Source organism: Oncorhynchus mykiss, chromosome 12 (assembly GCF_057628025.1).
Source record: "Oncorhynchus mykiss isolate SJ-2025 chromosome 12, ASM5762802v1, whole genome shotgun sequence".
NCBI classification, from domain to species: Eukaryota; Metazoa; Chordata; class Actinopteri; order Salmoniformes; family Salmonidae; genus Oncorhynchus; species Oncorhynchus mykiss.
Genome location: NC_143033.1, coordinates 5,548,288 through 5,575,243, shown reverse-complemented (window position 1 = coordinate 5,575,243; position 26,956 = coordinate 5,548,288). Strand labels below are relative to the sequence as shown.

The window sequence follows — 26,956 nt, the reverse complement described above, 5'->3', positions numbered from 1 at the left end:
CACTAACCTAGGGGATTTCTCCAGTCACCACTAACCTGGGGGATTTCGCCAATCACCACTAACCTGGGGGATTTCTCCAGTCACCACTATCACCACTAACCTGGGGGATTTCTCCAGTCACCACTAACCTGGAGGATTTCTCCAATCACCACTATCACCACTAACCTGGGGGATTTCTCCAGTCACCACTAACCTGGAGGATTTCTCCAGTCACCACTATCACTACTAACCTGGGGGATTTCTCCAGTCACCACTATCACCACTAACCTGGGGGATTTCTTCAATGTGATTGTTCTCACTTCAAAACCTGCAATTTAGATCCAGGCCTGATTGTATTTTCCCAACAACACAAAGTGCAGGCAGGCAGGCAGTGCCATGTAGTTAAACAGTGGTTTATCTGACAGACAGGGAGATGGAGGGTGAGTATGTGTGTGTGTGTGTGTGCATAAGTGTCTGTGTGTGTGTATGTGTGTGTGCGCGTGTGTGTGTGCATATCTGTGTGTGTGTGTGTGTGTGTGTGTGTGTGTGTGTGTGTGTGTGTGTGTGTGTGAGTGTGTGTGTGTGTGTGTGTGTGTGCATAACTTTTCTGTGTGTTGGGTCAAATGTTTCGGGTAGCCTTCCACAAGCTTCCCACAATAAATTAGGTGAATTTTAGCCCATTCCTCCTGACAGAGCTGGTGTAACTGAGTCAGATTTGTAGGCCTCCACGCTTTTTCAGTTCTACCCACAAATTTTCTATAGGTTTGAGTTCAGGGCTTTGTGATGGCCACTCCAATACTTTGACTTTGAAGTCCTTTAGCAATTTTGCCACAACTTAAAACAAGTTTTAAAGACTCCAACCTAAGTGTATGTAAACTTCCCGACATCAACTGCACCTATCTTGTAATGTGAAGATCCACAACAAGTAGTATGACTCACTGTGAATGGCATTGGGAATCAAATGTCTCCAGGCAGTGAATAAACATTTCCCTGTATGCCATAGTGAATGGGATGGTGATTGAAATGGTGTGGCACTGGAGCACCAAAACAATTGAAGGAACTAATATAAAACAGAAAACTGGCAGTTGGTTGAAAACAACATGTTTGTTATACAATGCTGCCTGATGAACAACCCCACAACCACTTGTATAAATAAAAAACACAGTGGACTGTTGTCTGCGTCTTACAGCATCTGCCGGTTCTAATGGGGTTAAACAGTTCAACTAAGCTCATGAGTAATTTCTCAGATATATTCTTCAATGATTAAAGCCCCAAAACAATGATTAAAGCCTAAAAACAATGATTAAAGACTGAAAACACTGATTAAAGGCAAAAAACAATGATTAAAGCCTAAAAACTATGATTAAAGCCTAAACGGATGTTTGAGTCCCAGGTTGCCTTCTTAATCTCTTAACATCTTGGTGGACACGGGTGTTGAATCAGGCAGATCTAGCAGGTAGCCTAGTGGTCAGAGTGTAGAGGCGGCAGGTAGGCTAGTGGTTAGAGTGTAGAGGCGGCAGTTAGGCTAGTGGTCAGAGTGTAGAGGCGGTAGATAGCCTAGTGGTTAGAGTGTAGAGGCGGCAGGTAGGCTAGTGGTTAGAGTGTAGAGGCGGCAGGTAAGCTAGTGGTCAGAGTGTAGAGGCGGCAGGTAGCCTAGTGGTCAGAGTGTAGAGGCGACAGGTAGGCTAGTGGTTAGAGTCTAGAGGCGGCAGGTAGGCTAGTGGTTAGAGTGTAGAGGCGGCAGGTAGCCTAGTGGTTAGAGTGTAGAGGCGGCAGGTAGCCTAGTGGTCAGAGTGTAGAGGCGGCAGGTAGCCTAGTGGTTAGAGTGTAGAGGCGGCAGGTAGGCTAGTGGTTAGAGTGTAGAGGCGGCAGGTAGGCTAGTGGTCAGAGTGTAGAGGCGGCAGGTAGCCTAGTGGTTAGAGTGTTGGGCCAGTAAGCGAAAGGTTGCTAGATTGAATCCCCCGAGCCGACAAGATAAAAATCTGCCATTCTGCCCCTTGTGCAAGGCAGTTAACCCACTCTGGGTGCCGTGGATGTTCGATTTAAGGCAGCCTCCCCCCACTCCGCATCTCTCTGATTCAGAGAGGTTGGATTAACTACGGAAGACACAACTAGGTATTCGCCTTTACCGGGCACAGAGACAGCTGTAAGCACTCACAATGAGGAGACTAAGCCTGTGTCCCAAACGGCTCCCTATTTCCTACATAGTCCACTCCTTTTGACCGGGACCCATTAGGGAATAGGTTGCCATTTGCAAATACACAGGGTGGAACTAACTTGTGCATTCTGAGATCATATGCTTTAGGAACAGATTGCGTCTGACGCTTAACCTCGCACCATTCCATCTCTGATAGGGAGGAACACGCCGAAATTGATTACAACTTGAACTATCAAAGGAGATCGTCAGATGGACACATTGTCTACCTAGTCAACCGGTATGTGAATTTGGATGAGCACCGTCTTCCCTTCTCGCTAGGCAGCTTGGAATAGCTATTGATTCTTGCACATGCTCAGTGAGAGCCTCCCGCTGGCGGTACCTGCAGTAATGGTAACAGCTAGGGTTTGTTACCATAGAGAATGGTAACAGCTAGGGTTTGTTACCATAGAGAATGGTAACAGCTAGGGTTTGTTACCATAGAGAATGGTAACAGCTAGGGTTTGTTACCATAGAGAATGGTAACAGCTAGGGTTATTAACATAGAGAATGGTAGCAGCTAGGGTTTGTTACCATAGAGAATGGTAACAGCTAGGGTTTGTTACCATAGAGAATGGTAACAGCTAGGGTTATTAACATAGAGAATGGTAACAGCTAGGGTTTGTTACCATAGAGAATGGTAGCAGCTAGGGTTTGTTACCATAGAGAATGGTAACAGCTAGGGTTATTAACATAGAGAATGGTAACAGCTAGGGTTTGTTACCATGGAGAATGGTAACAGCTAGGGTTTGTTACCATAGAGAATGGTAACAGCTAGGGTTATTAACATAGAGAATGGTAACAGCTAGGGTTTGTTACCATGGAGAATGGTAACAGCTAGGGTTTGTTACCATAGAGAATGGTAACAGCTAGGGTTATTAACATAGAGAATGGTAGCAGCTAGGGTTTGTTACCATAGAGAATGGTAGCAGCTAGGGTTTGTTACCATAGAGAATGGTAACAGCTAGGGTTTGTTGACATGGAGAATGGTAACAGCTAGGGTGTGTTCCAATTCCAATAGTGTGTTCCAATTCCAATAGTGTGTTCCAATTCCAATAGTGTGTTCCAATTCCAATAGTGTGTTCCAATTCCAATAGTGTGTTCCAATTCCAATAGTGTGTTCCAATTCCAATAGTGTGTTCCAATTCCAATATTGTGTTCCAATTCCAATAGTGTGTTCCAATTCCAATAGTGTGTTCCAATTCCAATAGTGATTTCCAATTCCAATAGTGTGTTCCAATTCCAATAGTGTGTTCCAATTCCAATAGTGTGTTCCAATTCCAATAGTGTGTTCCAATTCCAATAGTATGTTCCAATTCCAATAGTGTGTTCCAATTCCAATATTGTGTTCCAATTCCAATAGTGTGCTCCGAATCAAATAGTGATTTCCAATTCCAATAGTGTGTTCCAATTCCAATAGTGTGTTCCAATTCCAATATTGTGTTCCAATTCCAATAGTGTGTTCCAATTCCAATAGTGTGTTCCAATTCCAATAGTGTGTTCCAATTCCAATAGTGTGTTCCAATTCCAATAGTGTGTTCCAATTCCAATAGTGTGTTCCAATTCAAATAGTAACTTCTTATGGCTGGGGGCAGTATTGAGTAGCTTGGATGAATAAGGTGCCCAGAGTAAACTGCCTGCTACTCAGGCCCAGTTGCTAATATATGCATACTATTAGTAGATCTGGATAGAAAACACTGAAGTTTCTAACACCGTTTGAATGATGTCTGTGAGTATAACAGAACTCATATGTCAGGCAAAAACCTGAGAAAAAATCCAACCAGGAAGTGAGAAATCTGAGGTTTGTAGTTTTTCAAATCATTGCCTATTGAATATACTGTGTCTATGGGGTAATTTTGCACTTCCTAAGGCTTCCACTAGATGTCAACAGTCCTTGGGACCTTGTTTGATGCTTCTACCGTGAAGGAGGAGGGAATGGGAGCTGAATGAGTCAGAGGTCTGCCAGAGTGGCATGAGCTGATCACGCGCGCTCACGTGAGAGTTAGCTCTGTTCCATTGCATTTCTACAGACAAAGGAATTCTCCGGTTGGAACGTTATTGAAGATTTATGATAAAAACATCCTAAAGATTGATTCTATACTTCGTTTGACATGTTTCTATGAACTGTAATATGACTTTTCACCTGAACTTTCGCCTGGACTTGCCCGCGCCTCGTGTGTTTGGATTGTGTACTAAACGCGCAAACAAAAGGAGGTATTTGGACATAAATTATGGACTTGATCAAACAAATCAAACATTTATTGTGGAACTGGGATTCCTGGGAGTGCATTCTGATGAAGATCATCAAAGGTAAGTGAATATTTATAATGCTATTTCTGACTTCTGTTGACTCCACAACATGGCGGATATCTGTATGGCTTGTTTTGTTGTCTGAGCGCTGTACTCAGATTATTGCATGGTGTGCTTTTTCGGTAAAGCATTTTTGAAATCTGACACAGCGGTTGCATTAAGGAGAAGTTTATCTAAAGTTCCATGCATAACAGTTGTATCTTTTATCAATGTTTTTTATGAGTATTTCTGTAAATTGATGTGACTGCAAAATCACCTGATGTTTTGGAAGCAAAACATTACTGAACGTAACGCACCAATGTAAACTGAGATTTTTGGATATAAATATGAACTTTATCGAACAAAACATACATGTATTGTGTAACATGAAGTCCTATGAGTGTCATCTGATGAAGATCATCAAAGGTTAATGATTAATTTTATCTCTATTTCTGCTTTTTGTGACTCCTCTCTTTGGCTGGAAAAATAGAAAATGTGTTTTTCTGTGACTAGGTGCTGACCTAACATAATCGTTTGGTGTGCTTTCGTCGTAAAGCCTTTTTGAAATTGGACACTGTGGTGGGATTAACAACAAGATTACCTTTAAAATGGTGTAAAATACTTCTATGTTTGAGGAATTTTAATTATGAGAGTTCTGTTGATTTGAATTTGGCGCCCTGCACTTTCACTGGCTGTTGTCATATCGATCCTGTTAGCGGGATCTAAGCCATACAGCTTGGAAAATTCCCGAAAATAATGTCATGGCTTTAGAAGCTTCTGATAGGCTAATTGACCTAATTTGAGTCAATTAGAGGTGCACCTGTGGATGTATTTAAAGGTCTACTTTCAAACTCAGTGCCTCTTTGCTTGACGTCATGCGGCAATCATAAGATATCAACAAAGACCTCAGAATTGTAGACCTCCACAAGTCTGGTTCATCCTTGGGAGCAATTTCCAAATGCCTGAAGGTACCACGTTCATCTGTACAAACAATAGTACACAAGTATAAACACCATGGGACCACGCAGCCGTCATACCGCTCAGGAAGGAGACGCGTTCTGTCTCCTAGAGATGAACGTACTTTGGTGTGAAAAGTGCAAATCAATCCCAGAACAACATCAAAGGAACTTGTGAAGATGCTGGAGGAAACCGGTACAAAAGTATCTATATCCACAGTAAAACGAGTCCTATATCGACATAACCTGAAAAGCCGTTCAGCAAGGAAGAAGCCACTGCTTCAAAACCACCATAAAAAAGCCAGACTACGGTTTGCAACTGCACATGGGGACAAAGATCATACTTTTTGGAGAAATGTCCTCTGGTCGGATTAAACAAAAATAGAACTGTTTGGCCATAATGACCATCAATGTGTTTGGAGGAAAAAGGGGGATGCTTGCAAGCCGAAGAACACCATCCCAACCGTGAAGCACGGGGGTGGAAGCATCATGTTTTGGGGCATCATGTTTTAGATGGCATCGTGAGGCAGGAAAAGTATGTGGACATATTGAAGCAACATCTCAAGACATCAGTCAGGAAGTTAAAGCTTGGTCGCAAATGGGTCTTCCAAATGCACAATGACCCCAAGCATACTTCCAAAGTTGTGGAAAAATGGCCAAAGGACAACAAAGTCAAGGTATTGGAGTGGCCATCACAAAGCCCTGACTTCAATCCTGTAGAAAATTTGTGGGCGGAACTGAAAAGGCGTGTCCGAGCAAGGAGGCCTACAAACCTGATTCAGTTACACCAGCTCTGGGCCAAAATTCATCCAACTTATTGTGGGAAGCTTGTGGAAGGCTACCCGAAACATTTGACCCAAGTTAAACAATTTAAAGGCAATGCTACCAAATACTAAATGAGTGTATGTAAACCTCTGACCCACTGGGAATATGATGAAAGAAATAAAAGCTGAAATAAATCATTCTCTCTACTATTATTCTGACATTTCACATTCTTAAAATAAAGTGGTGATCCTAACTGACCTAAGACAGGGAACATTTACTAGGATTAAATGTCAGCTATTGTGAAAAACTGAGTTTAAATGTATTTGGCTAAGGTGTATGTAAACTTCCGACATCAACTGTACACACTACCTCAACTAACCGGTGACTCACACACTGACTCTGTATCGGCACCCCACTATGCACAGTGGGGAGAACAAGTATTTGATACACTGCCAAATTTGCAGGGTTTTCCTACTTACAAATATGTAGAGGTCTGTAATATTTATCATAGGTACACTTCAACTGTGAAAGATGGAATCTAAAATAAAAATGCAGAAAATCACATTGTATGATTTTTAAGTAATTCATTTGCATTTTATTGCATGACATAAGTATTTGATCACCTACCAGCCAGTAAGAATTCCAGCTCTAACAGACCTGTTAGTTTTTCTTTAAGAAGCCCTCCTGTTCTCCACTCATTACCTGTATTAACTGCACCTGTTTGAACTCGTTACCTGTTGAAAAAACACCTGTCAACACACTCAATCAAACAGACTCCAACTCTACATAATGGCCAAGACCAGAGAGGGTGTAAGGACATCAGGGATACAATTGTAGACCTGCACAAGGCTGGGATTGGCTACAGGACAATAGGCAAGCAGCTTGGTGAGAAGGCAACAACTGTTGGCGCAATTATTAGAAATTGGATGAAGTTCAAGATGACGGTCAATCACCCTCGGTCTGGGGCTCCATGCAAGATCTCACCTCGTGGGGCATCAATGATCATGAGGAAGGTGAGGGATCAGCCCAGAACTACACGGCAGGACCTGGTCAATAACCTGAAGAGAGCTGGGACCACAGTCTCAAAGAAAACCATTAGTTACACACTACGCCGTCATGGATTAAAATCCTGCAGTGCACGCATGGTCCCCCTGCTCAAGCCAGCGCATGTCCAGGCCTGTCTGAAGTTTGCCAATGACCATCTGGATGATCCAGAGGAGGAATGGGAGAAAGTCATGTGGTCTGATGAGACAAAATTAGAGCTTTTTGGTAAAAACTCAACTCGTCGTGTTTGGAGGACAAAGAATGCTGAGTTGCATCCAAAGAACACCATACCTACTGTGAAGCATGGGGGTGGAAACATCATGCTTTGGGGCTGTTTTTCTGCAAAGGGACCAGGACGACTGATCCGTGTAAAGGAAAGAATGAAACCTCCTTCCATCAGCAAGGGCATTGAAGATGAAACGTGGCTGGGTCTTTCAGCATGACAATGATCCCAAACACACCACCCGGGCAACAAAGGAGTGGCTTGGTAAGAAGCATTTCAAGGTCCTGGAGTGGCCTAGCCAGTCTCCAGATCTCAACCCCATAGCTAATCTTTGGAGGGAGTTGAAAGTCTGTGTTGCCCAGCAACAGCCCCAAAACATCACTGCTCTAGAGGAGGTCTGCATGGAGGAATGGGCCAAAATACCAGCAACAGTGTGTGAAAACCTTGTGAAGACTTACAGAAAACGTTTGACCTCTGTCATTGCCAACAAAGGGTATATAACAAAGTATTGAGATAAACTTTTGTTATTGACCAAATACTTATTTTCCACCATAAATTGCAAATAAATTCATTAAAAATCCTACAATGTGATTTTCTGGATTTTTTTCTCTCATTTTGTCTGTCATAGTTGAAGTGTACCTATGAAGAAAATTACAGGCCTCTCTCATCTTTTTAAGTGGGAGAACTTGCACAATTGGTGGCTGACTAAATACTTTTTTGCCTCACTGTATGTAAAACACAGGACAGTCATGTTCTTACACTGGGCCTTTAATAAAGGTCAAACGAGGATAAACCACAGTGATTAAATTACAGGATACCCAGGCAAGATCAGGGATATTCATCATGCTGGAGGTCAGTCATACACGGTGCCATACACTCAAATAAGGTCAAACAAGGCCTACATGAGCTGTAGTATAGTGGTTTATTAAGTTATAAGAGGATCAGCTATGTTGACTACATTACAGGATACATAAGGGATATGCAGGAGGTTGTAAGACAGTCCATAGAGGACTGGGCGGTTTCTGGGTTCTTGATTTGAAAATGGACAATATTGTGAAATGCTTTAACAAACCCTCAGACGGTGTCCATCTGAGAGAAAAAACAAGACGATGTACTCACTGGACAGAGGATTCATCCAAAATGATATTATATTAATACCCAGTGTCCCAATTCCACCTCACTGTCAAGTACTTTAGGAGTTGATCTCAGAACCGAGAACCAAATCGTGTGTGCGCTTGCTCGCTAGTTTGATTTACCTCTGTGGGCAGAATATTTATGTCAAGATAGGTTGAGAAGGAGTTATTGTACCTGGCAACACTCGTAGGTCTGCGTCACTGCCGGTGCGGGCGCTGCCAGGGTTGTCTGCCAGGCAGCGGTAGGTGGCAGAGTCTGGTGGTTGAACCTTGCTAACCTGGAGCGATCCGGAGGGCAGTACCACCACTCTGCTCTCTGGGGTTAAGGTGAGTGGCAGGTCCTCTCTGTTCTTCTGCCAGCGTACCACGGGCATGGGATCCCCAGTCACCTCACAGCGCAGCAGGGCCGTGTCACCCAAGTAGGAGGACACTGACTCTGTAGGGACAACGAGCTTCAACGGACCTGGTGGGAGAGAGGATACAAAGGATTAGATACTGACTCTGTATGGACCCACTACTGTAGCTTCAGGGGACCCAAGGACAGAGAGAGAGAGAGAGAGAGAGAGGCTGTTAGGAGCAATCACTGATATGAAAAAAGTACAGGGGAGAGGAGAGGAGAGGAGAGGAGAGGAGAGGAGAGGAGAGGAGAGGAGAGGAGAGGAGAGGAGAGTGAAGAGATAGGAGGAGTGGGATGGGAGAGCTGAGGAGAGAGGGGAGACGAGAAAGAGATGGGAGAGCTGAGGAGAGGAGAGAAGAGGAGAAAGGAGAGAGGAGAAAGAGATGGGAGAGGAGAGGAGAGGAGAGGAGAGGAGAGGAGAGGAGAGGAGAGGAGAGGAGAGGAGAGGAGAGGAGAGGAGAGGAGAGGAGAGGAGAGGAGAGGAGAGGAGAGAGAAGAGAGAGAAGATGGGATAGGAGAGAGAGGGGAGAAAGATGGGAGAGCTGAGGAGAAAGTTAAGAGTAGAGAAGAGAGAGGAGAAAAGAGAGAGATAGGAGTGGAGAGAGAGATAGGAGTGGAGAGAGGGTACTGTATAGTATAGATGACAGATGAGTTTTCCATTTCTCTCCTTCTCTCTCTCTTCAGTGCAGGAAAATTATATGAGGAACAAAATGTGGGAAACAAATTAGCCCAATCATTCCTCATCTTTCCACCATGTTGTCAGAAAAACATAATTTGAATCCAATTAGTCCAATCATTCCTCATCTTTCCACTAGGATGTTCACTGTGTGGCAAAATGGCTAATATTTAAATGCACTCCATTCCATTCCATTCAATCCCGACAGACTGTGAAGTAGAGAATCCTGCCCAGAAGCTTTGGGAACTTCAGATGTCAGGTAGACAGGTCCAGAAATGTCAGATCCTCCTCTCTGTATCATAGGAGGACGACAGCTCTGGGTGATGAGGGTTAGAGGTTAGTGTGAAAAAAAATGAAGAAATGTGTCCCAAATGGAACCCTATTCCCTATATAGTGCACTACTTTAGACCAGAGCCCTATGGAACCCTATTCCCTATATAGTGCACTACTTTAGACCAGAGCCCTATGGAACCCTATTCCCTATATAGTGCACTACTTTAGACCAGAGCCCTGTGGAACCCTATTCCCTATATATAGTGCACTACTTTAGACCAGAGCCCTATGGAACCCTATTCCCTATATAGTGCACTACTTTAGACCAGAGCCCTATGGAACCCTATTCCCTATATATAGTGCACTACTTTAGACCAGAGCCCTATGGAACCCTATTCCCTATGTAGTGCACTACTTTAGACCAGAGCCCTATGGAACCCTATTCCCTATATAGTGCACTACTTTAGACCAGGACCCTACGGAACCCTATTCCCTATATATAGTGCACTACTTTAGACCAGAGCCCTATGGAACCCTATTCCCTATATAGTGCACTACTTTAGACCAGAGCCCTATGGAACCCTATTCCCTATATATAGTGCACTACTTTAGACCAGAGCCCTATGGATCCCTATTCCCTATATAGTGCACTACTTTAGACCAGAACCCAATAGAACCCTATTCCCTATATATTGAACTACTTTAGACCAGAGCCCTATGGAACCATATTCCCTATATAGTGCACTACTTTAGACCAGAGCCCAATAGAACCCTATTCCCTATATTTAATTAGACTGAGCTATCTTATTACAGGAACATAGTAACAATTAGACTGAGCTATCTTGTTACAGGAGAATAATAACAATTAGACTGAGCTATCTTGTTTCAGGAACATGGTAACAATTAGACTGAGCTATCTTATTACAGGAACATAGTAACAATTAGACTGAGCTATCTTGTTACAGGATAATAATAACAATTAGACTGAGCTATCTTGTTACAGGAGAATAATAACAATTAGACTGAGCTATCTTGTTACAGGAGAATAATAACAATTAGACTGAGCTATCTTGTTACAGGAACATAGTAACAATTAGACTGAGCTATCTTGTTACAGGAGAATAATAACAATTAGACTGAGCTATCTTGTTACAGGAGAATAATAACAATTAGACTGAGCTATCTTGTTACAGGAACATAGCAACAATTAGACTGAGCTATCTTGTTACAGGAACAGAGGAACAATTAGACTGAGCTATCTTGTTACAGGAACAGAGGAACAATTAGACTGAGCTATCTTGTTACAGGAGAATAATAACAATTAGACTGAGCTATCTTGTTACAGGAGAATAATAACAATTAGACTGAGCTATCTTGTTACAGGAACATAGTAACAATTAGACTGAGCTATCTTGTTACAGGAACATAGCAACAATTAGACTGAGCTATCTTGTTACAGGAGAATAATAACAATTAGACTGAGCTATCTTGTTACAGGAACATAGCAACAATTAGACTGAGCTATCTTGTTACAGGAACATAGTAACAATTAGACGGAAACAAAAGAGAAACGTGCACACTGCTCGCGCTAGTATAACTTTTTGCTTTACATGTTGCGTTTACATTTTTTGTTCAGTGATCGCAAAACTAGGTGGAGATATGTGGTCAGAGCATGACAATGTGGTATTTCACACCGAGGCTTGGTGGTTATCGAGGGGGAGTGTTGGGGTCAGAGCATGACAATGTGGTATTTCACACCGAGGCTTGGTGGTTATCGAGGGGGAGTGTTGGGGTCAGAGCATGACAATGTGGCTTGGTGGTTATCGAGGGGGAGTGTTGGGGTCAGAGCTTGACACCGAGGCTTGGTGGTTATCGAGGGGGAGTGTTGGGGTCAGAGCATGACACCGAAGCTTGGTGGTTATCGAGGGGGAGTGTTGGGGTCAGAGCTTGACACCGAGGCTTGGTGGTTATCGAGGGGGAGTGTTGGGGTCAGAGCATGACAATGTGGCTTGGTGGTTATCGAGGGGGAGTGTTGTGGTCAGAGCTTGACACCGAGGCTTGGTGGTTATCGAGGGGGAGTGTTGGGGTCAGAGCATGACACCGAGGCTTGGTGGTTATCGAGGGGGAGTGTTGGGGTCAGAGCTTGACACCGAGGCTTGGTGGTTATCGAGGGGGAGTGTTGGGGTCAGAGCATGACAATGTGGTATTTCACACCGAGGCTTGGTGGTTATCGAGGGGGAGTGTTGGGGTCAGAGCATGACACCGAGGCTTGGTGGTTATCAAGGGGGAGTGTTGGGGTCAGAGCTTGACACCGAGGCTTGGTGGTTATCGAGGGGGAGAGTTGTAAAGAGACAAACTGTTGTCATTCACAGTGGAAGTAAAAAAAGGACTTGACTTTCTGTGTAATGAAAAGATAATAACATAAAACAGCATCTGAGGACATAACAACTACGAAACGACACATATGGTATCAAGTAGTAACCAGAAAAGTGTAAAACAAAACAAAATATATTTTATATTCTTCAAAGTAGCCACCCTTTGCCTTGATGACAGCTTTGCACACTTTTGGCATTCTCACAGCTATTCTCTCAACCAGCTTCACATGGAATGCTTTTCCACCAGTCTTTGAAGGAGTTCCCACAAATGTTTAGCACTTGTTGGCGGCTTTTCCTTCCCTCTGCAGTTCAACTCATCCCAAACCATCTCAATTGGGTTGAGGTCAGGCGATTGTGGAGGCCAGGTCATCTGTTGCAGAACTCCATCACTCTCCTTCTTGGTCAAAATAGCCCTTACACAGCCTGGAGGAGTGTTGGGTCATTGTCCTGTTGAAAACAAAGTATAGTCCCACTAAGCCCAAACCAGATGGGATGGCGTATCGCTGCAGAATGCTGTGGTAGCCATGTTGGTTAAGTGTGTCTTGAATTCTAAATAAATCACAGACAGTGTGACCAGCAAAGCCCACCCACACCATCACACCTCCTCCTCCATGCTTCACGGTGGGAACCACACATGCAGAGATCATCTGTTCACCTACTCTGCGAATCACAAAGACACAGCGGTTGGAACCAAAAATCTCAAATTTGGACTCATCAGACCAATGGACAGATTTCCACCGGTCTAATGTCCATTGCTCGTGTTTCATGGCCAAAGTAAGTCTTCTTATTATTGGTGTCCTTTAGTAGTGGTTTCATTGCAGCAATTTGACTATGAAGGCCCAATTCTTCTCTGAATAGTTGATGATTAGATGTGTCTGTTACTTGAACTCAGTGAAGCATTTATTTGAGCTGTAATTTCTGAGTCTGGTAACTCTAATGAACTTCTCCTCTGCTGCAGAGGTAACTCTGGGTTTTCCTTTCCTGTGGCGGTCCTCATGAGAGAAAGTTTCATCGTAGCGCTTGATGTTTTTTGCGACTGCCTTGGAGAAACTTTTAAAGTTCATGACATTTTCCGGACTGACAGAGCTTCATGTCTTAAAGTCATGATGGAATTTCATTTATTTTTGCTTATTTGAGCTGTTCTTGCCATAATAGGGACTTGGTCTTTTACCAAATAGGGCTATCTTCCTTATGCCACCTCCACTTTGTCACAACACAATTGATTGGCTAAAACACATTAAAACCTCGTAAGGATCCGCCCCTTTTAAAAAAAAATGTTCGGCCTAAAATAACATACCCAAATCTAACTGCCTGTAGCTCAGCACCTGAAGCAACGATATGCATATTCTCGGTACCATTTGAAAGGAAACACTTTGTAGTTTGTGGAAATGCGAATGGAACGTAGGAGAATATAACACAATAGATCTGGTAAAAGATAACACAAAGAAAAAAACGCATATTTTTTTTTTGTACCATCTTTGAAATGCAAGGGAAAGGCCATAATGTATTATTCCAGCCCAGGTGCAATTTAGATATTGGCCGCTAGATGGCAGCAGTGTACATGCAATGTTTTAGACTGATCCAATGAACCATTGCATTTCTGTTCAAAATGTTGTATCAAGACTGCCCGAATGTGCCTAATTTGTTTATTAATAACTTTTAAAGTTTATAACTGTGCACTCTCCTCAAACAATACAATGGTATTATTATCACTGTAATAGCTACTGTAAACTGTGCCGTTAGATTAACAAGAATTTAAGGTTTCTGCCAATATCAGATTTGTCCATGTCCTGGGAAATGTTACTTACAACCTCATGCTAATCGCATTAGCCTACGTTAGCTCAACAGTCCCGTGGGGAACCCACCAATCCTGAAGAAGTTTTAAGAAGGAAATAAATTCCACATATTAACTTTTAACAAGGGACACCTGTTATTTTAAATGCATTCCAGGTGACTACCTCATGAAACTGGTTGAGAGAATGCCAAGAGTGTGCAAAGTTGTCATCAAGGTAAAGGGTGAGGTACTTTGAAGTATCTCAAATATAAAACGTGATTCCATATGTGTTATTTCATAGTTTTGATGTCTTCACTCTTATTCTACAATGTAGAAAATAGTAAAAATAAAGAAAAACCTTGGAATGATTAGATGTGTCCAAACTTTTGACTGGTACAGTACATATTTTTTTATATATCTTTTTTACATGCATGTCCAGGTTTTTCCCCTGTGGATTAACTGTGGTGCCCTGACCTCTAGTATTTCTGTGACAGAATCCTTAAATCCTGATTCAATCTGTACAAATCCTCTTAACAGTGTCACAGCTTCCCCTTGAAAGCAGAGATCCTACATCAAAGGTGTACAGAGCACACTGGCAATCCATACAAGCTGCTCTGCCGAGATCTACAAAGGTTCTCTGTAGTAGCTCTGTCAGTTTCAACACAGTAATCAGTAGACTCTCTCCAGGGTCTAGTCTCTCTCCAGGGTCTAGACTCTCTCCAGGGTCTAGTCTCTCTCCAGGGTCTAGACTCTCTCCAGGGTCTAGTCTCTCTCCAGGGTCTAGTCTCTCTCCAGGGTCTAGTCTATCTCCAGGGTCTAGACTCTATCCAGGGTCTAGTCTCTCTCCAGGGTCTAGTCTCTCTCCAGGGTCTAGTCTCTCTCCAGGGTCTAGTCTCTCTCCAGGGTCTAGTCTTTCTACAGGGTCTAGACTGTCTCCAGTGTATAGTCTCTATCCAGGGTCTAGTCTTTCTACAGGGTCTAGTCTCTCTCCAGGGTCTAGTCTTTCTACAGGGTCTAGACTGTCTCCAGGGTCTAGTCTCTACCCAGGGTCTAGACTCTATCCAGGGTCTAGTCTCTCTCCAGGGTCTAGACTGGTGTGTCTGGTATATCAGTATAAAGCTGTCAGACAGACAGACAGGACTGGGCTGTCTGGTATATCAGTATAAAGCTGTCAGACAGACAGACAGGACTGGGCTGTCTGGTATATCAGTATAAAGCTGTCAGACAGACAGACAGACAGGACTGGGCTGTCTGGTATATCAGTATAAAGCTGTCAGACAGACAGATGGAGAGGACTGGGCAGTCTGGTATATCAGTATAAAGCTGTCAGACAGACAGACAGACAGGACTGGGCTGTCTGGTATATCAGTATAAAGCTGTCAGACAAACAGATGGAGAGGACTGGGCTGTCTGGTATATCAAGTATATATTTATATTAACAATGAAAGCGATAGAGAGAGAGAGAGAGAGAGAGACAGAAACAGAGACAGAGACAGAGAGAGAGAGAGAGAAACAGAGACAGAGACAGAGAGAGAGAGAGAGAGAGAGAGAGACAGAAACAGAGACAGAAACAGAGACAGAGAGAGAGACAGAAACAGAGACAGAGAGAGAGAGAGAGAGAGAGAGAGGGGGGAGGGAGGATGACAAAACAGAGAAATTGGTTGAGCTCTGAGTTTGTTATATTGGCGAAACATTTACAACAAGGCTTGATCTATGTTTGAATGTTCAAAGTTTTCAGGGCTTAAAGTACAAAACAGACCGATGTCACTGCAATCAAGGAAAAGGACCCAGTGTTGAACGACTTGATCTCTTATTTGTAATTATATTAGCATTAAAACCAACCTTGTTTAAACTACATAATACGTTTACACAACAGTTGAATGACTCCATGGATGCCAGGGCTTGTTCGTTTTTCTTTCAATTGATTAAGTGTTGCTTCTCTTTGATGTGATGTATAGAACCAGGATGTGGCTGGGACGTGTGATGTATAGAACCAGGATGTGGCTGGGAGGTGGGATGTATAGAACCAGGATGTGGCTGGGAGGTGGGATGTATAGAACCAGGATGTGGCTGGGAGGTGGGATGTATAGAACCAGGTTGTGGCTGGGAGGTGGGATGTATAGAACCAGGATGTGGCTGGGAGGTGGGATGTATAGAATCAGGATGTGGCTGGGAGGTGGGATGTATAGAACCAGAATGTGGCTGGGAGGTGGGATGTATAGAACCAGGATGTGGCTGGGAGGTGGGATGTATAGAACCAGGATGTGGCTGGGAGGTGGGATGTATAGAACCAGGATGTGGCTGGGAGGTGGGATGTATAGAACCAGGATGTGGCTGGGAGGTGGAATGTATAGAACCAGGATGTGGCTGGGAGGTGGGATGTATAGAACCAGGATGTGGCTGGGAGGTGGGATGTATAGAACCAGGATGTGGCTGGGAGGTGGGATGTATAGAACCAGGATGTGGTTGGGAGGTGGGATGTATAGAACCAGGATGTGTCTGGGATGTGGGATGAATAGAATCAGGATGTGGCTGGGAGATGGGATGTATAGAACCAGTCTATGGCTGGGAGGTGGGATGTATAGAACCAGTCGGTGGCTGGGAGGTGGGATGTGGCTGGGAGGTGGGATGTATAGAACCAGTTTGTGGCTGGGAGGTGGGATGTATAGAACCAGGATGTGGCTGGGAGGTGGGATGTATAGAACTAGTCTGTGGCTGGGAGGTGGAATGTATAGAACCAGTCTGTGGCTGGGAGGTGGGATGTATAGAACCAGGATGTGGCTGGGAGGTGGGATGTATAGAACCAGGATGTGTCTGGAAGGTGGGATGTATAGAACCAGGATGTGTCTGGAAGGTGGGATGTATAGAACCAGGATGTGTCTGGAAGGTGGGATGTATAGAACCAGAATGTGTCTGGAAGGTGGGATGTATAGAACCAGGATGTGTCTGGAAGGTGGGAAGTATAGAACCAGGATGTGTCTGGAAGGTGGGATGTATAGAACCAGGATGTGGCTGGGAGGTGGGATGTGTCTGGGAGGTGGGATGTATAGCACCAGGATGTGGCTGGGCGGTGGGATGTATAGAACCAGGATGTGGATGGGAGGTGGGATATATAGAACCAGGATGTGGCTGGGAGGTGGGATGTATAGAACCAGGATGTGTCTGGGAGGTGGGATGTGGCTGGGAGGTGGGATGTATAGAACCAGGATGTGTCTGGGAGGTGGGATGTATAGAACCAGGATGTGTCTGGGCGGTGGGATGTATAGAACCAGGATGTGGCTGGGAGGTGGGATGTATAGAACCAGGATGTGTCTGGGAGGTGGGATGTGGCTGGGAGGTGGGATGTATAGAACCAGGATGTGTCTGGGAGGTGGGATGTATAGAACCAAGATGTGGCTGGGAGGTGGGATGTGGCTGGGAGGTGGGATGTATAGAACCAGGATGTGGCTGGGAGATGGGATGTATAGAACCAGTCTGTGGCTGGGAGGTGGGATATATAGAACCAGGATGTGGCTGGGAGGTGGGATGTATAGAACCAGGATGTGTCTGGGAGGTGGGATGTGGCTGGGAGGTGGGATGTATAGAACCAGGATGTGTCTGGGAGGTGAGATTTATAGAAGCAGGATGTGTCTGGGGTGTGGGATGTATAGAACCAGGATGTGTCTGGGCGGTGGGATGTATAGAACCAGGATGTGGCTGGGAGGTGGGATGTATAGAACCAGGATGTGTCTGGGAGGTGGGATGTGGCTGGGAGGTGGGATGTATAGAACCAGGATGTGTCTGGGAGGTGGGATGTATAGAACCAGGATGTGGCTGGGAGGTGGGATGTGGCTGGGAGGTGGGATGTATAGAACCAGGATGTGGCTGGGAGATGGGATGTATAGAACCAGTCTGTGGCTGGGAGGTGGGATATATAGAACCAGGATGTGGCTGGGAGGTGGGATGTATAGAACCAGGATGTGTCTGGGAGGTGGGATGTGGCTGGGAGGTGGGATGTATAGAACCAGGATGTGTCTGGGAGGTGGGATGTATAGAACCAGGATGTGGCTGGGAGATTGGATGTATAGAACCAGGATGTGGCTTGGAGATGGGATGTATAGAACCAGGATGTGGCTGGGAGGTGGGATGTATAGAACCAGGATGTGGCTGGGAGATGGGATATGGCTGGGAGGTTGGATGTGGCTGGGAGGAAAGAAGTATAGAACCAGGATGTGGCTGGGAGGTGGGATGTATAGCACCAGGATGTGTCTGGGAGGTGGGATGTATAGAACCAGGATTTGTCTGGGAGGTGGGATGTATAGAACCAGGATGTGTCTGGGAGGTGGATGTGGCTGGGAGGTGGGATGTATAGAACCAGGATGTTTCTGGGAGGTAGGATGTGTCTAGGAGGTGGATATATAGAACCAGGATGTGGCTGGGAGGTGGGATTTGTCTGGGAGGTGGGATGTATTGAACCAGGATGTGGCTGGGAGGTGGGATGTATAGAACCAGGATGTGTCTGGGAGGTGGGATGTATAGAACCAGGATGTGTCTGGGAGGTGGGATGTATAGAACCAGGATGTGTCTGGGAGGTGGGATGTGGCTGGGAGGTGGGATGTGTCTGGGAGGTGGGATGTATAGAACCAGGATGTGGCTGGGAGATGGGATGTATAGAACCAGGATGTGTCTGGGAGGTGGGATGTATAGAACCAGGATGTGTCTGGGAGGTGGGATGTATAGAACCACGATGTGTCTGGGAGGTGGGATGTGGCTGGGAGGTGGGATGTATAGAACCAGGATGTGTCTGGGAGGTGGGATGTATAGAACCAGGATGTGTCTGGGAGGTGGGATGTGGTTGGGAGGTGGGATGTGTCTGGGAGGTGGGATGTATAGAACCAGGATGTGGCTGGGAGATGGGATGTATAGAACCAGGATGTGTCTGGGAGGTGGGATGTATAGAACCAGGATGTGGCTGGGAGGTGGGATGTATAGAACCAGGATGTGTCTGGGAGTTGGGATGTATAGAACCAGGATGTGGCTGGGAGGTGGGATGTGGCTGGGAGGTGGGATGTATAGAATCAGGATGTGGCTGGGAGATGGGATGTATAGAACCAGTCTGTGGCTGGGAGGTGGGATATATAGAACCAGGATGTGGCTGGGAGGTGGGATGTATAGAACCAGGATGTGGCTGGGAGGTGGGATGTGGCTGGGAGGTGGGATGTATAGAACCAGGATGTGTCTGGGAGGTGGGATGTATAGAACCAGGATGTGGCTGGGAGGTGGGATGTGGCTGGGAGGTGGGATGTATAGAACCAGGATGTGGCTGGGAGATGGGATGTATAGAACCAGGATGTGGCTGGGAGATGGGATGTATAGAACCAGGATGTGGCTGGGAGATGGGATGTATAGAACCAGGATGTGGCTGGGAGATGGGATGTATAGAACCAGGATGTGGCTGGGAGATGGGATGTATAGCACCAGGATGTGTCTGGGAGGTGGGATGTATAGAACCAGGATGTGTCTGGGAGGTGGGATGTATAGAACCAGGATGTGTCTGGGAGGTGGGATGTGGCTGGGAGGTGGGATGTATAGAACCAGGATGTTTCTGGGAGGTAGGATGTGTCTGGGAGGTGGGATGTATAGAACCAGGATGTGTCTGGGAGGTGGGATATATAGAACCAGGATGTGGCTGGGAGGTGGGATGTGTCTGGGAGGTGGGATGTATTGAACCAGGATGTGGCTGGGAGGTGGGATGTATAGAACCAGGTTGTGTCTGGGAGGTGGGATGTATAGAACCAGGATGTGGCTGGGAGGTGGGATGTATAGAACCAGGATGTGTCTGGGAGGTGGGATGTGTCTGGGAGGTGGGATGTGTCTGGGAGGTGTGATGTGGCTGGGAGGTGGGATGCTGGGAGGTGGGAAGCTTCCGATGATTGGCTGATAGTGAGGTATCGATATCTGTCAGCCAGCCAGCTGGCTCCATTAGGTTGAATAGGACTGGAGGACCGGAGAGGAGAGGAGAGGAGATGAGAGGAGAGCAAATAGGACTAAAGAGGAGAGGACAAGAGAGGAGAGATGGAGGAGAGAAAAGGCTGCTGAGTTACGGTCTCTCTGTAATGTTCATTGTCTATGCCTTCATCAGCAGAGTCTGTTACTCTACTGAGACTCTAGACAGTCCTCTATCATCAGGGTCTGTTACTATACTGAGACTCTAGACAGTCCTCTATCATCAGGGTCTGTTACTATACTGAGACTCTAGACAGTCCTCTATCATCAGGGTTTGTTACTATACTGAGACTCTAGACAGTCCTCTATCTAGAGAGAGAGATAGAGAGAGAGAGAGAGAGACATATTTCCCTCAGATTACACAGATCCACAAAGAATTCGAAAACAAATCCAAATTTGAAAAACTCCCATATCTACTGGGTGAAATTCCACAGTGTGCCATCACAGCAGCAAGATTTGTGACCTGTTGCCACGAGAAAAGGGCAACCAGTGAAGAACACACACCATTGTAAATACAACCCATATTTATGCTTATTTATTTTATCTTGTGTCCTTTAACCATTTGTACATTGTTAAAACACTGTATATATATATATAATATGACATTTGTAATGTCTTTACTGTTTTGAAACCTCTGTATGTGTAATGTTTACTGTTAATTTTTGTTGTTTTTCACTTTATATTTTCACTTTGTATGTTGTCTACCTCACTTGCTTTGGCAATGTTAACACATGTTTCCCATGCCAATAAAGCCCTTGAATTGAATTGAATTGAATTGAATTGAGAGAGAGAGAGAGAGAGCGAGAGAGCGAGAGCGAGAGAGAGAGAGAAAGAGAGAGGTGGAGACAGAGAGAGAGAGAGAGAGAGATGGAGAGATGAGATGGAGACAGATGAACAGAGAAAGGGAGAGAGATGCAGAGATGAGAGAGAGAGAGAGGAGAGATTGAGAGAGAGAGAGAGAAAGAGATAAGTAGAGAGAGAGAGAGAAAGAGAAAGGTGGAGACAGAGAGAGAGAGAGAGAGAGAGAGAGAGAGAGAGAGATGAGAGACAGAGAGAGAGAGAGAGAAAGAGAGAGGTGGAGACAGAGAGAGAGAGGAGAGAGAGGGAGAGGAGAGAGAGAGAGGTGGAGAGATGAGATAGAGACAGATGAACAGAGAAAGAGAGAGAGGCACCCAGCAGTTAGAGTACTCAGCCCACTGACACCCTTATCAGACCAGAACAACATCACACTCTACCTGAACAGAGCAATACTCAATCATGAATCATCGAAGCTAACAGAACTAAGTAATATTAAGAAATGCTGTAGATGGAAAGAAAGTCGTTTGGAAACCTACCAAAAAACAATTAGGCAACAACAAATTCAATCCCTTTTAGACAATTTCCTGGGTAAAACGTTCCAATGTAATAGTGAAGGTGTAAACTTGGCAGTAGAAAATCTTACCAGTATATCAGCTTCCCTATCAAATCTAAAAATGTCAAATAGAAAACCGAAGAAAATGAACAACAATGACAAATGGTTTGATGAAATATGCAAAAACCTAAGAAAGAAACTGCAAAACCTGTCCTGTCAAAAACATAGAGACCCAGAACACCTGAGTCTACGCCTTCACTATGGTGAATCACTAAAACAGACTCAGAACACCTGAGTCTACGCCTTCACTATGGTGAATCACTAAAACAGACTCAGAACACCTGAGTCTACGCCTTCACTATGGTGAATCACTAAAACAGACTCAGAACACCTGAGTCTACGCCTTCACTATGGTGAATCACTAAAACAGACTCAGAACACCTGAGTCTACGCTTTCACTATGGTGAATCACTAAAACAGACCCAGAAAACCTGAGTCTACGCCTTCACTATGGTGAATCACTAAAACAGACTCAGAACACCTGAGTCTACGCCTTCACTATGGTGAATCACTAAAACAGACTCAGAACACCTGAGTCTACGCCTTCACTATGGTGAATCACTAAAACAGACTCAGAACACCTGAGTCTACGCCTTCACTATGGTGAATCACCAAAACAGACCCAGAACACCTGAGTCTACGCCTTCACTATGGTGAATCACTAAAACAGACTCAGAACACCTGAGTCTACGCCTTCACTATGGTGAATCACTAAAAACAGACTCAGAACACCTGAGTCTACGCCTTCACTATGGTGAATCACTAAAACAGACTCAGAACACCTGAGTCTACGCCTTCACTATGGTGAATCACTAAAACAGACCCAGAACACCTGAGTCTACGCCTTCACTATGGTGAATCACTAAAACAGACCCAGAACACCTGAGTCTACGCCTTCACTATGGTGAATCACTAAAACAGACTCAGAACACCTGAGCCTACGCCTTCACTATGGTGAATCACTAAAACAGACTCAGAACACCTGAGTCTACGCCTACACTATGGTGAATCACTAAAAACAGACTCAGAACACCTGAGTCTACGCCTTCACTATGGTGAATCACTAAAACAGACTCAGAACACCTGAGTCTACGCCTTCACTATGGTGAATCACTAAAACAGACTCAGAACACCTGAGTCTACGCCTTCACTATGGTGAATCACTAAAACAGACTCAGAACACCTGAGTCTACGCCTTCACTATGGTGAATCACTAAAACAGACTCAGAACACCTGAGTCTACGCCTTCACTATGGTGAATCACTAAAAACAGACTCAGAACACCTGAGTCTACGCCTTCACTATGGTGAATCACTAAAACAGACTCAGAACACCTGAGTCTACGCCTTCACTATGGTGAATCACTAAAACAGACCCAGAACACCTGAGTCTACACCTTCACTATGGTGAATCACTAAAACAGACTCAGAACACCTGAGTCTACGCCTTCACTATGGTGAATCACTAAAACAGACCCAGAAAACCTGAGTCTACGCCTTCACTATGGTGAATCACTAAAACAGACTCAGAACACCTGAGTCTACGCCTTCACTATGGTGAATCACTAAAACAGACTCAGAACACCTGAGTCTACGCCTTCACTATGGTGAATCACTAAAACAGACTCAGAACACCTGAGTCTACGCCTTCACTATGGTGAATCACTAAAACAGACTCAGAACACCTGAGTCTACGCCTTCACTATGGTGAATCACTAAAACAGACTCAGAACACCTGAGTCTACGCCTTCACTATGGTGAATCACTAAAACAGACTCAGAACACCTGAGTCTACGCCTTCACTATGGTGAATCACTAAAACAGACTCAGAACACCTGAGTCTACGCCTTCACTATGGTGAATCACTAAAACAGACTCAGAACACCTGAGTCTACGCCTTCACTATGGTGAATCACTAAAACAGACTCAGAACACCTGAGTCTACGCCTTCACTATGGTGAATCACTAAAACAGACTCAGAACACCTGAGTCTACGCCTTCACTATGGTGAATCACTAAAACAGACCCAGAACACCTGAGTCTACGCCTTCACTATGGTGAATCACTAAAACAGACTCAGAACACCTGAGTCTACGCCTTCACTATGGTGAATCACTAAAACAGACCCAGAAAACCTGAGTCTACGCCTTCACTATGGTGAATCACTAAAACAGACTCAGAAAACCTGAGTCTACGCCTTCACTATGGTGAATCACTAAAACAGACTCAGAACACCTGAGTCTAAGCCTTCACTATGGTGAATCACTAAAAACAGACTCAGAACACCTGAGTCTACGCCTTCACTATGGTGAATCACTAAAACAGACTCAGAACACCTGAGTCTACGCCTTCACTATGGTGAATCACTAAAACAGACTCAGAACACCTGAGTCTACGCCTTCACTATGGTGAATCACTAAAACAGACTCAGAACACCTGAGTCTACGCCTTCACTATGGTGAATCACTAAAACAGACCCAGAACACCTGAGTCTACGCCTTCACTATGGTGAATCACTAAAACAATACAGAAATACACTACGGAAAAAGAAGGAACAGCACGTCAGAAATCAGCTCAATGCAATTGAAGAATCCATAGACTCTAACCACTTCTGGGAAAACTGGAAAACACTAAACAAACAACACAAATAATTATCTATCCAAAATGGAGATGTGTGGATAAACCACTTCTCCAGTCTTTTTGGCTCTATAACAAAGAATAAAGAGCAAAAACATGATCAAATACAGATCTTAGAATCAACTATTAAAGACTACCAGAACCCACTGGATTCTCCAATTACCTTGAATGAGCTATAGGACAAAATAAAAGCTCTCCAACCCAAAAAGGCCTGTGGTGTTGATGGTATCCTCCATGAAATGATACAATTTACAGACAAAAATTCAAATTGGCTATACTAAAACTCTTTAACATCATCCTTAGCTCTGGCATCTTCCCCAATATTTGGAACCAAGGACTGATCACCCCAATCCACAAAGGCCTCCTCGCCCTACTAGAATCTGAAGTCAAATGTCTACTGTTTGCTGATGATATGGTGCTTCTGTCACCAACCATGGAGGGGCTACAGCAGCACCTAGATCTTCTGAAGAGATTCTGTCAGACCTGGGCGCTGACAGTAAATCTCAGTAAGACCAAAATAATGGTGTTCCAAAAAAGGTCCAGTCACCAGGACCACAAATACAAATTCCATCTAGACACTGTTGCCCTAGAGCACACAAAAAACTATACATACCTTGGCCTAAACATCAGCGCCACAGGTAACTTCCACAAAGCTGTGAACGATCTGAGAGACAAGGCAAGAAGGGCATTCTATGCCGTCAAAAGAAACATAAATTTCAACATACCAATTAGGATCTGACTAAAAATACTTGAATCAGTCATAGAACCCATTGCCCTTTATGGTTGTGAGGTCTGGGGTCCGCTCACCAACCAAGACTTCACAAAATGGGACAAACACCAAATTGAGACTCTGCATGCAAAATTCTTCAAAAATATCCCCAGTGTACAACGTAGAACACCAAATAATGCATGCAGAGCAGAATTAGGCCGATACCCGCTAATGATCAAAATCCAGAAAAGAGCTGTTCAATTCTACAACCACCTAAAAGGAAGCGATTCCCAAACCTTCCATAACAAAGCCATCACCTACGGAGAGATGAACCTGGAGAAGAGTCCCCTAAGCAAGCTGGTCCTGGGGCTCTGTTCACAAACACAAACACACCCCACAGAGCCCCAGGACAGCAACACAATTAGACCCAACCAAATCATGAGAAAACAAAAAGATAATTACTTGACACATTGGATAGAATTAACAAAAAAACAGAGTAAACTAGAATGCTATTTGGCCCTAATATAGAGAGTACACAGGGGCAGAATTACTGACCACTGTGACTGACCCAAACTTAAGGAAAGCTTTGAAAATGTACAGACTCAGTGAGCATAGCCTTGCTATTGAGAAAGGCCGCCGTAGGCAGACATGGCTCTCAAGAGAAGACAGATGCTATGTGCACAATGCCCACAAAATGAGGTGGAAACTGAGCTGCACTTCCTAACCTCCTGTCCAACGTATGACCATATTAGAGACACATACTTCCCTCAGACTACACAGATCCACAAAGAATTCAAAAACAAACCCAGTTTTCATAACCTCACCATATCTACTGGGTGAAATTCCACAGTGTGCCATCACAGCAGCAAGATGGGTGACCTGTTGCCACGAGAAAAGGGCAACCAGTGAAGAACAAACACAATTGTAAATACAACCCATATTTATGCTTATTTATTTTCCCTTGTGTACTTTAACCATTTGTACATTGTTACAACCCTTTATATATACAGTGTTATCTTATCTCTCTTATCCTACCTCATTTGCATATGCTATATATAGACTTTTTCTACTGTATTATTAATTGTATAATTGTTTATTCTGTTGTTGTTTGTGTCGAACTGCTGTGCTTTACTTGTGTTTAACTTCATTTTAACTAGATTACCTGGATAAATAAAGGTGAAATAAAACTTAAAATATTACATGTGGAATGTCTTTATTCTTACACTGTGTGTGTAATGTTTACTGTTCATTTTTATTGTTTATTTCACTTTTGCATATTTTAAACCTCACTTGCTTTGGCAATGTTAACACATGTTTCCCTTGACAATAAAGCCCCTTGAATTGAATTGAGAGGGAGCTGGGGAGAGAGAGACAGAGAGAGAGAGAGAGACAGAGAGAGACAGAGAGAGACAGAGACAGAGACAGAGAGAGAGAGAGAGAGACAGAGAGAGACAGAGAGAGACAGAGACAGAGAGACAGAGAGAGACAGATACAGAGACAGAGAGAGAGAGACAGAGAGAGACAGACAGAGACAGAGAGAGACAGAGAGAGACAGAGAGAGACAGAGAGACACAGAGAGAGACAGAGACAGAGAGAGACATAGAGAGACAGACAGAGACAGAGAGAGAGAGAGACAGAGAGAGACAGAGACAGAGAGAGACAGAGAGAGACAGAGAGACACAGAGAGAGACAGAGACAGAGAGAGACATAGAGAGACAGACAGAGACAGAGAGAGAGAGAGGTCTGTTCAGACTCCTTGATTTAACACATGTTTCCCTTGACAATAAAGCCCCTTGAATTGAATTGAGAGGGAGCTGGGGAGAGAGAGACAGAGAGAGAGAGAGAGACAGAGAGAGACAGAGAGAGACAGAGACAGAGACAGAGAGAGAGAGAGAGAGACAGAGAGAGACAGAGAGAGACAGAGACAGAGAGACAGAGAGAGACAGATACAGAGACAGAGAGAGAGAGACAGAGAGAGACAGACAGAGACAGAGAGAGACAGAGAGAGACAGAGAGAGACAGAGAGACACAGAGAGAGACAGAGACAGAGAGAGACATAGAGAGACAGACAGAGACAGAGAGAGAGAGAGACAGAGAGAGACAGAGACAGAGAGAGACAGAGAGAGACAGAGAGACA

At 44.4% G+C, this 26,956-nt stretch overlaps 1 protein-coding gene across 1 annotated transcript in view; it reads right to left on the bottom strand.

Annotated features, from left to right (window-relative positions):
* Window positions 1-26,956, bottom strand: part of dcc (DCC netrin 1 receptor) — a 584,728-nt gene that overhangs the window by 330,250 nt on the left and 227,522 nt on the right. Inside the window, exon 3 of the mRNA XM_090191568.1 lies at window positions 8,759-9,046. Within this exon, the coding sequence (XP_090047694.1) occupies window positions 8,759-9,046 (288 nt within the window). The remainder of the gene's footprint in view (window positions 1-8,758; window positions 9,047-26,956) is intronic.